This window comes from Babylonia areolata, chromosome 4, assembly GCF_041734735.1.
Source record: "Babylonia areolata isolate BAREFJ2019XMU chromosome 4, ASM4173473v1, whole genome shotgun sequence".
Lineage (NCBI taxonomy): Eukaryota > Metazoa > Mollusca > Gastropoda > Neogastropoda > Buccinidae > Babylonia > Babylonia areolata.
In genome coordinates, this window is record NC_134879.1 from 58,381,808 (window position 1) to 58,395,641 (window position 13,834).

The following is a 13,834-nucleotide window of genomic DNA, read 5'->3' on the forward strand; positions in this document are numbered from 1 at the left end:
TTTTTCCTTCATTGCCTGGTTTGCATCAACATTAATTACCCATTGCGGTTTTTCCTTCATTGCCTGGTTTGCATCAACATTAATTACCCATTGAGGTTTTTCCTTCATTGCCTGGTTTGCATCAACATTAATTACCCATTGAGGTTTTTCCTTCATTGCCTGGTTTGCATCAACATTAATTACCCATTGAGGTTTTTCCTTCATTGCCTGGTTTGCATCAACATTAATTACCCATTGCGGTTTTTCCTTCATTGCCTGGTTTGCATCAACATTAATTACCCATTGAGGTTTTTCCTTCATTGCCTGGTTTGCATCAACATTAATTACCCATTGAGGTTTTTCCTTCATTGCCTGGTTTGCATCAACATTAATTACCCATTGAGGTTTTTCCTTCATTGCCTGGTTTGCATCAACATTAATTACCCATTGAGGTTTTTCCTTCATTGCCTGGTTTGCATCAACATTAATTACCCATTGAGGTTTTTCCTTCATTGCCTGGTTTGCATCAACATTAATTACCCATTGAGGTTTTTCCTTCATTGCCTGGTTTGCATCAACATTAATTACCCATTGAGGTTTTTCCTTCATTGCCTGGTTTGCATCAACATTAATTACCCATTGAGGTTTTTCCTTCATTGCCTGGTTTGCATCAACATTAATTACCCATTGAGGTTTTTCCTTCATTGCCTGGTTTGCATCAACATTAATTACCCATTGAGGTTTTTCCTTCATTGCCTGGTTTGCATCAACATTAATTACCCATTGAGGTTTTTCCTTCATTGCCTGGTTTGCATCAACATTAATTACCCATTGAGGTTTTTCCTTCATTGCCTGGTTTGCATCAACATTAATTACCCATTGAGGTTTTTCCTTCATTGCCTGGTTTGCATCAACATTAATTACCCATTGAGGTTTTTCCTTCATTGCCTGGTTTGCATCAACATTAATTACCCATTGAGGTTTTTCCTTCATTGCCTGGTTTGCATCAACATTAATTACCCATTGAGGTTTTTCCTTCATTGCCTGGTTTGCATCAACATTAATTACCCATTGCGGTTTTTCCTTCATTGCCTGGTTTGCATCAACATTAATTACCCATTGAGGTTTTTCCTTCATTGCCTGGTTTGCATCAACATTAATTACCCATTGAGGTTTTTCCTTCATTGCCTGGTTTGCATCAACATTAATTACCCATTGAGGTTTTTCCTTCATTGCCTGGTTTGCATCAACATTAATTACCCATTGAGGTTTCCTTGTCTATGTGCTGCTTTGTTGCTGTGTTGTCATCAGCAGATTCAGGAAGCTTTTTTGTTCAGGAGGATATGTGAGTTGTATGGGAATTTAAGGATATATATATATATATATGAGAGAGAGAGAGAGATGAATTCACTTACACTATGGCCATGAAAGGGTATGGGACCTTTTACCTTTTAATCTTTTTAATGTTTTCCTTCAGTCAGTCAATATTCTGATCACACCTTCATCATGATCCTTTCAGTCAATCACACACACACACACACACACACACACACACACACAGACACACACACACACACACACACACACAGAAAACCACAGAACACCAGTTGAGTTGTATTGTTCATGTTCTCATGAGGAAAGCAACGCCCACCACATTCACTGCAGTGACAAGGTCAGTGGCACAGTGCCAGCTGCTGCTGACTCCTGGATGGGGACACCGCTTACTTTCCCACGGGGGTCTTCAGGGCGTCGATCTCAGCCTGAATGGCAACGCCAACCTGGTGGATATAAATCAAATGGTGCACAATACAGACCATTCAGAGCATTGATCTCAGCCTGAATGCTAACAGCAACATGGCGGATATAAATCAAATGGTGCAGCATACAGACCATTCAGAGCATTGATCTCAGCCTGAATGCCAACGCCAACCTGGTGGATATAAATCAAATGGTGCAGAATACAGACCATTCAGAGCATTGATCTCAGTGTGAATGCTAACAGCAACATGGCGGATATAAATCAAATGGTGCACAATACAGACCATTCAGAGCATTGATCTCAGCCTGAATGCTAACAGCAACATGGCGGATATAAATCAAATGGTGCACAATACAGACCATTCAGAGCATTGATCTCAGTGTGAATGCTAACAGCAACATGGCGGATATAAATCAAATGGTGTAAAATACAGACAACTTTTTCATTTCCAATAACAGAAATGTGTACATAGAATATTTACACAATATATGAGAATCACAGACATTTGATACATGTAAATGAAAGGCATAAAATGCTTTTATGCTAAAGTAAACTACACACATGATACAGATAGTTACAGCCATACACCTACAATAATCACAGTAATACTTAAATGCTAACTTCAAGTGGACCATCCATAACCACAGACATACACATGCAGTAATTGCAGAAGAAGTGGTGCATAATAGAGCAAGTCAGCTGATGACACAACGCTTGTAGCCCGTCCACACTAATTAACTCACATCATACTGCCCAGAACACAAACGGAAGTGGATTGCTGCTGTGTGTTGATAGAAAACCACTGACCACCAGTTTTAACCTAAATGATACTTGACATTGTACAATAATGATAATGATAGGTATTTAGAATGTGATCTGCCTCTCCAGTACAGGGGCCCACAGTGTTGACAGTTAACATCAACACAGAGGAAACAACAGCACAGGACACTATAATGTCTTACAAGCAAGACAAATGGAATGTATCATGCGCGCGCGCGCACACGCACACACACACATGCACAGCTACGAATGCAGATGTTTACAGATGTGCTTTCAGACTAAATCGGAACAGAGATTTTTGCCTTTTGGTTACAAAGTTTGTAAAGGAAGGCTGAAAGGGAAGGTGTCAGAAAGTCCAAGGAGATCCAACCCACTGAATGTTTTTTGTGTTTTAATCAGCTACCTCTTTATGCATCTTAATTTGAAGAGGTGTACTTTGAGAACGTACAACGTACCTTGCAAGTTCCTATCAAAACATCTGATAACAGGAAAAAAACAAACCCTGACAACAACCAGATGAAAAAGGAATAAACTTGTGAAAGAGAAAAAGAAAAAGAAAAAAAGTCTTACCTCTTGGAACCCAGTCAGGAACTCATGTTTGGACAGTTTGGAATCGTCTGCAAAAGAAAAGGTGTATGGAAGTCAGCTTAGGATGGGGATACAGACAGGGATAGAGATGATTTATTATTTTGGTCATACTCATAGTCACAATGAAAGGGTAAACAAACAGCATTTGCATCAGCTTGCTTGGATAAACATGAATATATATATATAACATGAAACAGCAAGTACACACAGTGCAACATATTACGATATTGCAATTGATCAAAACTTTATGCAGGAAGAGGGACAAGCTCTATTCATCATCTTGCCATTTGGAAAATATCAGTACACTGAACTTGAAGGTCCAGCGTTGTCGGTGAGGCAGTGAGGATGGGGGACAGGCGATGAGGGAAACGTGTGTGAAAGGATACCAGATGGCCACTGCTGGGTAAAAAAATGTAGATTTTTCCAATCTCCCAGGTCAACAGATGTGCAGACCTGGTAGTGTCCGAACCCCATTTGTATGTATACACAAGCAGAAGATCAAATACGCATGTTAAAGATCCTGTAATCCATGTCCACATTTGGTGGGTTATGGAAACAATAACATACCCAGTATGCACACCCCTGAAAACGGAGTATGGCTGCCTATATGGCGGGGTGAAAAGTTTTGTGCTGAGCAGTGTCAGCACACTGAATGACAGAACAGTACACGATCGTCACTGTCGGGTCACCCTGACCCAGCCCACTGAAGTGACAGCAGCGGTGCAGGGTCTCCTCTGACGTGTGACAACCCAACAGTGCTGGTTCCGCACACACTGCTGGTGCCTGGACTGGCATAGCGTGCCTGGGTGTAGCTGTGAATGGCAGACTGCTGTCTAGAATTGCAGATGGGGGAATCCCCCCTCCCACCCTCTCCCCTCCCCGCTATAAACCCAAACAAACAAAAACCCCACACACACGATCCTCAAAACAAAAATATGACGTGACTGATGATGAAGAAGAAGAATCATAACTGCTGACACACACATCTTCATTCTGATCGGTCAGGTGACAGCCCTTCCCTGACACACACATCTTCATTCTGATCTCAGGTGACAGCCCTTCCCTGACGAACTGATCTTCATTCTGATTTCAGTCAGGTGACATTCCTTCACTGACAACCTGATCTTCATTCAGTGACTCACTGTTGCTATCCAGTTTGTTGAAGATGATGCTGACGTCACTGGGCAGCAGGAAGCCATCCACGTTGCCGTCCACCTTGTCGTAGTAGTTGAAGGGGCCCTGCACCTCGGGCGTGTGGCGCTGGTTGGGCGGAATGTCATGTGCGTACTCCTCGAACGTCACCTTGCTGTTACCTGCCGGGCAGAACCAGATTCAGTTTCAAGAGAGAGACCTATATCCTGCAGACCGATCCCTACACTGGTAATCCAGTTCCTATTTTTGTATCTTAGATTCAGGGCTACCGTTAAGCACTGTGGCAGAATCGGGAACGTGTCGGATTTCTAATCTAGTGATCACCAGTGATCAGGGTTCGAGGCCCCGTTTGGGCTTCATGCTGTTTCGTCCCCGGGAAAGGCAGTTTGTTCTGATTTTTCACTTCATCCAGGTGTGAGTGGGTACCTGACTTAGGGAAGTTAAAAACCGTGGAAGGAGAATTTTGGGCCAAGCCCCAGACACAGTGGACATGAATTCACTGCCTTTATGTGCCGAGCCCTGAACACAGTGGATATGAATTCACTGCCTTCCAATGCCCAGCACTGGACACAGTGGATATGAATTCACTGCCTTCCTATGCCCAGCCCTGGACACAGTAGCTATGAATTCACTGCCTTCCTATGCCAAGCCCTGGACACAGTGGATATGAATTCACTGCCTTCCCATGCCGAGCCCTGGACACAGTGGATATGAATTCACTGCCCTCCTATGCCCAACCCTGGACACAGTGGATTCCTATGCCGAGCCCTGGACACATTGGATATGAATTCATTGGCTTCCTATGCCGAGCCCTGGACACAGTGGATATGAATTCACTGCCTTCAAATGCCCAGCCCTGGACACAGTGGATATGAATTCACTGCCTTCCAATGCCGAGCCCTGGACACATTGGATATGAATTCACTGCCTTCCTATGCCCAGCCCTGGACACAGTGGATTCCTATGCCGGGCCCTGGACACATTGGATATGAATTTATTGTCTTCCTATGCCCAGCCCTGGACACAGCTGATATGAATTCACTGCCTTCCAATGCCGAGCCCTGGACACAGTAGATATGAAGTCACTGCCTTCCTATGCCCAGCCCTGGACACAGTGGATTCCTATGCCGAGCCCTGGACACATTGGATATGAATTCATTGTCTTCCTATGCCGAGCCCTGGACACAGTGGATATGAATTCACTGCCTTCCTATGCCCAGCCCTGGACACAGTGGATATGAATTCACTGCCTTCCTGTGCCGAGCCCTGGACACAGTGGATATGAATTCACACGCACTACATCATTGTGTTACAGGTCAGCGTGGAAATCACCCGCTACATCATTGTGTTACAGGTCAGCGTGTAAATCACGCGCTACATCATTGTGTTTCAGGTCAGCGTGGAAATCACGCGCTACATCATTGTGTTACAGGTCAGCGTGGAAATCACGCGCTACATCATTGTGTTACAGGTCAGCGTGGAAAATCACGCGCTACATCATTGTGTTTCAGGTCAGCGTGGAAATCACCCGCTACATCATTGTGTTACAGGTCAGCGTGGAAATCACGCGCTACATCATTGTGTTACAGGTCAGCGTGGAAATCACGCGCCCTTAAAAACGCGTCATGGGTAACAAATTTTAACTAAAGGGAAGCAACAACATTAGTGATAACGCGCGATTGTGACTGGGTGGCTGGAGTCATAATCATTTCTTGGGGCACATAGAACTGGGATAGTGACCGCCTCATTCTACGGCACCGTCACTATTGCGGAAAGGTTTTGGAAAGGCATCAAGGCCAACTTTTCCATTCTGAATGGTGGTATCCAGTCTGGAAACATGATTCTCCGAGGATCGTTCAACTGCTAATTATTAACTGTGCCTAAATCAGTGACAAAGCCAACTCGGGAAGAAACGCGAGGGAAAGATAAATATATCGATCTATGTATATATATGTACTGGTCAAGCAACAAACATGCATTGCTATTTTTGGTAAAGGTTACAATGTATTTTGGTTTCAACTGTTTCTTTGTGTGTGTGTATGTATCTGTGTGAACGAAGACCTGACTCGGGGGGACACAATAAGTTTATTTCACAATCACCGGATGATCCCCAAGAGTGTCTGGAGTAAGTTCACAATAAAGTTCAGAACTGAGAAATCCTATGAGTGATGGGCTGGCGCTGCATTATACAGAAACAGGTCAGCTGTGTGAGTGCGTGTGTATGTGTGTGTGTATGTGTGTGTGTGTGTGACAGGTTGGGGGGGGGGGGGGGGGGGGGAGGGGCGGGGAGGATTGAGGGCCTACCATCGCGGTCAGCCTGCTTGAAGTAGGCACTCATCTCCTGCAGGGTCAGAAAGTGATCCCCATCAGTGTCCAGTGCAGGGAACACCTGGTCCAGGTCTGCCAGCTGACTGCAACACACACACACATACACACACACACACATCACACGTTAATTTATAACAACACCAATGACACCACCACCATCACCAGTGCTGCTGATGATGATGAAAATAATAATAGTAAGAGGAGGAAGAAGAAGAAGAGGAGGAACAACGACACACAGGTATAGGTGTAGGCCGACACACACTCATTAACTTGAATAAATAACATCAATGACGACCACCATCACAACTAACAACAATAATGATAATGGTTAGGATAATACAAAGAAGAACAACAACAGGCATAGGCTCACACACTCATTGATAAACAATAACACCACCACGACCACAACGACGACGAATACAATCACCACTACTATTAACAATAATGATAAGAAGAAGAAGAGGAAGAAGAAGAAGAACAAACAGCAGAAGCGGAAGAAGAAGAAGAACAACAACAGCAACAAACTGCAGAAGAAGAACCCTCCCCCTCCCCCCTTCCAACCCCTCCAGCCCACCTCCACGTTGTCTCCTACACCCCTCTTCCCCACCCCCTCTCCATTGACGGGGACAGGCGGTGAAACGGCATCATGCTCAACCAATCTGAACACATCAGCACATTAATGCCAGTATAATTATTGACTGGAACTTTCAGCATGGCGCAACACTGTACGCCGCCATAATTCATGGACTTGGCTCTCCAGAAAGGAAACAGAAAGAAGTCAATTGTGACGTCACATTAACTGTGTTCAAAGCCAACTTCCATGATTGTTCGGTGTAGAGCAGCTGACTAACGACGAGTGTGCTTTGATTCAAACTGCAGGCCCATCACATTCATCGTTTTCAACAGCTGCCAGTCAAATCACTGTCTCTGCAACATGTGCCTTCTTCGGGCACGACAGTGTTGGCAAAGTTTCCACATCGGCACTCACAACTTTGCTCTGTTTGTGTTGTTGACGTTTCAGCTGTTTGTTTTAACTCTTCTTCCGTAAACCCTAATTTGAAATCATTTGTAACTAAACCAGAATCCACCCCCACACAGTTGTGTTTTCTTTTCTCATGGAAACCCCTTGCACAGTACTTTTTTTATTTAAAGAATTTGTGTCCATTTGTTTTGCAAGTCAGCCAAAAGCGAAAGTGATGTCAGAACTTTTTTCAAAACAGCGGTCATCATGACTACTTAAAAATCACATATGAATATTATTATTTTCACAACATACACGTTCATTTGCTGTAAAAATTAGACAACCAAAAATCTGTTGATATAAGCCATAAAGTCAAACCACTTAGTGACCCTTTAAAAAGCACCTGCACATCAGACACTCCGGTCCTCTGTGCCTCGACAGCCTCACAGTGCACACGACGACTTCCTTGGCGACAGCTGGACTTCCGAGGAGAAACCCTGAACATCACTACAGTCAGACTACCGGGTCGTTAAAACTACCCTACGCGCCTTCCTCTCCCCCCTCCCTTCCAAGACATTCATGTGCATAACATAAGATCTGGGTAACTCCTCGACATCTCTGATTCCTGTGTTCTGTCCCCCGACTTGCCCCCACCCCCCCACGCCTCACCTCCCTCCCACCCCATCCCTTCACACCAAGTCATCATATCTTTCAATCCTGCAGCTCGCGGCACACACTACGCAAGAGCAAGCATACAAACCCAAGCGCTTGTACATCCGTGAACACAGTCATGTGTGTGTGTGTGTGTGTGTGTGTGTGTGTGTGTGTGTGTGTGTGTGCCAGACAGACAGACAAGTTACATACGCAGAAGCCACGGCAGCCAGAGCGAGAACAATGAGGACCTTCATGTTGTCAAGGCAACGGTAGTCTGTCAGAACACAATGCAACACACAATGTTGTCTTCATACAGTTCTACCACACATCAATGCACATGTCAGGCTTATACAGTACAGAAAACACTATTTCAAAGTTACGAACACTTCTAAGAATTTATCGTCATGAATTGTGAAATGACAGGTCCTGTACCAAAAGCAAAGCATTCCTGTAGTAAAATGGATCTGCTAAAAATCAACATGAATATGAAGAAATATTTCAGAATAAGAAACTTTCCCTCAACTGATCGTTACAAATTTTTAAAATTGCAGAACGTACAATAGTACACTCCATCTTCCTCAGTGTGGACCGTCAGGACTGATTTCCAAAGAAACGTTCAAGCCATAGAAATGAGGTGCTTGAAATCAACGGAAGATACTAAACATCAGGTTGATCATGTCATCAGTAAACAAGTGCGCCAAAACACCAAGCAGCACACTGAACCATGAGATCTGCCGACGTCAGTTAAGAAAAGGAAACTTCGTTGGTGTGGCCAGGTAGCAGGATGCAGAACCTGAGAGACAGATTTACCTACCTGTTCCCGTGGTCAGTATGTACGTGAGTATGTGTGTGCAGCTACCAAAAGGCCAGGTATTTATAGACCGGGGAGTGGGTAGGAGGGGAGGGGATGGGGGGTGGGGGCAGGGCAGGTGGAGTGTGTGTCAGCTGGACGGCAGAGAGGAGATACCGGAGAGACCCTCACTCTTATCATGTACAGCGGTGACAGCCTCAAACTACCTCCCCTCCCCCACTGCTGGGTGTCCAGCCCGGCGGGCGGGCACCATTCTGGGCCATCCTCCCATGACCCCCGGCCGGGGGTCACTTGTGGCTAGTCAAGATGGACCCGACCCCACCATTCCCTGCTGTAGGTGGAGAGTACCCCACCACTCCCCACTCTAGGTGGAAAGTACCCCACCACTCCCCGCTCTAGGTGGAAAGTACCCCACCACTCCCCGCTCTAGGTGGAAAGTACCCCACCACTCCCCGCTGTAGGTGGAAAGTACCCCACTGCACCACTCCCCGCTCTAGGTGGAAAGTACCCCACCACTCCCCGCTCTAGGTGGAAAGTACCCCACCACTCTCCATTCGAGGTGGAAAGTACCCCACCACTCCCCGCTCTAGGTGGAAAGTACCCCACCACTCCCCGCTGTAGGTGGAAAGTACCCCACCACTCTCCATTCGAGGTGGAAAGTACCCCACCACTCCCCGCTCGAGGTGGAAAGTACCCCACCACTCACCGCTCTGGGTGGAAAGTACCCCCTTTTTAAGGGGTGTCCAGGCTGTTGAGGAAGGAAGGGGGTTGGTTGGGGCAAGACTTTACTGACCCATGCTCAAACCTCTCTTTTCCATGACGACTTTCAATGAAGCCGGGGGAGGTGTACATACTTTGATAGCTTGCATTGATGCTAACGGGCCAAACTGACTCCCCCCACCCCCACACCCCGCCCCGGTGTGTGTGTGTGTGTGTGTGTGTGTGTGTGTGTGTGTGTGTGTGTGGTATCAATGATGTCATGCCAGCCATTAATGACCCCAATATCAAATACAAGGGGATAAGGGGGCGGTAAAATTCAACCAGGAAGCAGGGAGGGGGGGAGGGCGTGTTAGTTCTGAGTTGTTGAAGTTAAGCCCCTTGAGGGTCATCCCCGGCATGTCTGCATAGACACCAGGATTCACAATTTTTCGGTTCAAATCAGATTGGACGCCGGGGTAAAACCTCACAGGGATACAAAAAGGCTGCTGCACCAGGCCCTGTTTGTCCTTCTGATACTGTTCCCCATGCCAGAGGTCGGGGGTCAAGGCCACAGCCACTGCTGCCAGCGATTCCATCACCCGTCTGCCGCGACTGGGTACGACAGAAGGCGTAGGGTTAAAAACAAGGGTTAAAGCTCCCGCAGCTTTTTTCGGCCATCAGGCAGTGACGTCATACCCACTGTGTCAGCCAGGCAGTGACGTCATACCCACTGTGTCAGCCAGGCAGTGACGTCATACCCACTGTGTCATCCAGGCAGTGACGTCATACCCACTGTGTCATCCAGGCAGTGACGTCATACCCACTGTGTCAACTTCATACCCACTGTGTCAGTGACTTCATACCCACTGTGTCAACTTCATACCGACTGTGTCAGTGACTTCATACCCACTGTGTCAGTGACTTCATACCCACTGTGTCAACTTCATACCCACTGTGTCAGTGACTTCATGCCGACTGTGTCAGTGACTTCATACCCACTGTGTCAGTGACTTCATACCCTTCATACCCACTGTGTCGATGACTTCATACCCACTGTGTCAGTGACTTCATACCCACTGTGTCAGTGACTTCATACCCACTGTGTCAGTGACTTCATACCCACTGTGTCAGTGACTTCATACCCACTGTATCAGTGACTTCATACCCACTGTGTCAGTGACTTCATACCCACTGTATCAGTGACTTCATACCCACTGTGTCAGTGACTTCATACCCACTGTGTCAACTTCATACCCACTGTGTCAGTGACTTCATACCCACTGTGTCAGTGACTTCATACCCACTGTGTCAGTGACTTCATACCCACTGTGTCAACTTCATACCCACTGTGTCAGTGACTTCATACCCACTGTATCAGTGACTTCATACCCACTGTGTCAGTGACTTCATACCCACTGTGTCAACTTCATACCCACTGTGTCAGTGACTTCATACCCACTGTGTCAGTGACTTCATACCCACTGTGTCAACTTCATACCCACTGTGTCAGTGACTTCATACCCACTGTGTCAGTGACTTCATACCCACTGTATCAGTGACTTCATACCCACTGTGTCAACTTCATACCCACTGTGTCAGTGACTTCATACCCACTGTGTCAACTTCATACCCACTGTGTCAGTGACTTCATACCCACTGTGTCAGTGACTTCATACCCACTGTATCAGTGACTTCATACCCACTGTGTCAACTTCATACCCACTGTGTCAGTGACTTCATACCCACTGTGTCAGTGACTTCATACCCACTGTGTCAGTGACTTCATACCCACTGTGTCAACTTCATACCCACTGTGTCAGTGACTTTATACCCTTCATACCCACTGTGTCAGTGACTTCATACCCACTGTGTCAACTTCATACCCACTGTGTCAGTGACTTCATACCCACTGTGTCAACTTCATACCGACTGTGTCAGCGACTTCATGCCCACTGTGTCAGCGACTTCATACCCTCTGTGTCAGTGACTTTATACACACTGTGTCAGTGACTTCATACCCACTGTGTCAACTTCATACCGACTGTGTCAGTGACTTCATACCCACTGTGTCAGTGACTTCATACCCTTCATACCCACTGTGTCAGTGACTTCATACCCTTCATACCCACTGTGTCAGTGACTTCATACCCACTGTGTCAGTGACTTCATACCCACTGTGTCAGTGACTTCATACCCTTCATACCCACTGTGTCAGTGACTTCATACCCACTGTGTCAGTGACTTCATACCCTCTGTGTCCACTGTCAGGCATCATTAGGAAGGTGGGATGGAGTGGAAAAACCAGAGTAAAGTGCCTTCCCCAAGGACACAACACCATGCCGAAACGGGGCCCCGAACCCTGGCCACTGCTGAACACTGGATCACAAATCCAACGCCTGACCTATTCTGCCACGGTGCCTTCGATAGAAGACAACCAGCTAAAAACGCCCCAGGGCTTTTAATTTTATTTCATTATTACTTTTGTAAATCAGAATGTTTCAGAAACTATCATTTGTGTCAATATTAATGTGTGTTTTTTTTTTGGTGTGCACACAGCCAAACCTTTCACCACATCAACCATCAAAATATAGACACTCACAGCCAAACCTTTCACCACATCAACCATCAAAATACAGACACTCACAGCCAAACCTTTCACCACATCAACCATCAAAATACAGCCACTCACAGCCAAACCTTTCACCACATCAACCATCTTGATACAGACACTCACAGCCAAACCTTTCACCACATCAACCATCTTGATACAGACACTCACAGCCAAACCTTTCACCACATCAACCATCAAAATACAGACACTCACAGCCAAACCTTTCACCACATCAACCATCAAAATACAGACACTCACAGCCAAACCTTTCACCACATCAACCATCATGATACACTCACAGCCAAACCTTTCACCACATCAACCATCATAATACAGACACTCACAGCCAAACCTTTCACCACATCAACCATCTTGATACAGACACTCACAGCCAAACCTTTCACCACATCAACCATCTTGATACAGACACTCACAGCCAAACCTTTCACCACATCAACCATCTTGATACAGACACTCACAGCCAAACCTTTCACCACATCAACCATCATAATACACTCACAGCCAAACCTTTCACCACATCAACCATCTTGATACAGACACTCACAGCCAAACCTTTCACCACATCAACCATCATAATACACTCACAGCCAAACCTTTCACCACATCAACCATCATAATACAGGCACTCACAGCCAAACCTTTCACCACATCAACCATCAAAATACAGACACTCACATAACAGCCAAAACTTTCACCACATCAACCATCAAAATAAAGGCACTCACAGCCAAACCTTTCACCACACCAACCATCTTGTGTGTATCGTGTATATTGTGTGTATCGTGTATCTTGTGTCGTGCATCTTGTGTGCGTCGTGCATCTTGTGCGTCGTGTATCTTGTTTGTCGTGCATCTTGTGTCTGTCGTGTATCTTGTGTGCGTCGTGTATCTTGTGTATCGAGTATCTTGTATCGTGTATCTTGTGTGCGTCGTGTATCTTGTGTATCGAGTATCTTGTATCGTGTATCTTGTGTCGTGTATCTTGTGTGTGTCGTGTATCTTGTATCATGTATCTTGTATCGTGTATCTTGTGTCGTGTATCTTGTGTGTGTCGTGTATCTTGTATCGTGTATCTTGTGTCGTGTATCTTGTGTGTGTCGTGTATCTTGTGTCGTGTATCATGTATCTTGTATCGTGTATCTTGTGTCGTGTATCCTGTATCGTGTATCTTGTGTGTATCGTGTTTCTCGTGTCGTGTATCTTGTGTGTGTCGTGTATCTTGTGTCGTGTATCTTGTGTGTGTCGTGTATCTTGTGTGTGTCGTGTATCTTGTATCGTGTATCTTGTGTCGTGTATCTTGTGTGTATCTTGTGTGTCGTGTATTTTGTGTGTGTCGTGTATCTTGTGTGCATCAAGCCACAACAGTCACATTCTTGCAAATCATTCTCAGCCTTGACCTTCAAACGACAGGCAAACGCATCTGTGTTCCGAAATTCAAAGCAACCTGAACTTAATGCAGCTTCTTTCCAGCTTCTAAACAACTATGATTAAT

At 45.7% G+C, this 13,834-nt stretch overlaps 1 protein-coding gene across 2 annotated transcripts; it reads right to left on the reverse strand.

Annotated features, from left to right (window-relative positions):
- Nucleotides 1-1,607: 1,607 nt before the first annotated feature.
- Nucleotides 1,608-8,058, reverse strand: LOC143281778 (uncharacterized). 2 transcript variants are annotated; one of them, XM_076587067.1, is made up of 5 exons: nt 7,951-8,058; nt 6,563-6,669; nt 4,249-4,419; nt 3,089-3,135; nt 1,608-1,757 (listed from the first exon to the last, which is right to left on the reverse strand). In XM_076587067.1, the coding sequence occupies exons 1-5, from the start codon at nt 7,956-7,958 to the stop codon at nt 1,701-1,703; spliced, it is 390 nt and encodes a 129-aa protein (XP_076443182.1). In that variant the 5' UTR covers nt 7,959-8,058; the 3' UTR covers nt 1,608-1,700. The 2 variants fall into 2 exon arrangements, with proteins under 2 accessions (XP_076443182.1, XP_076443183.1); XM_076587068.1 differs by lacking the exon at nt 7,951-8,058 and adding an exon at nt 7,161-7,333.
- Nucleotides 8,059-13,834: the final 5,776 nt, after the last annotated feature.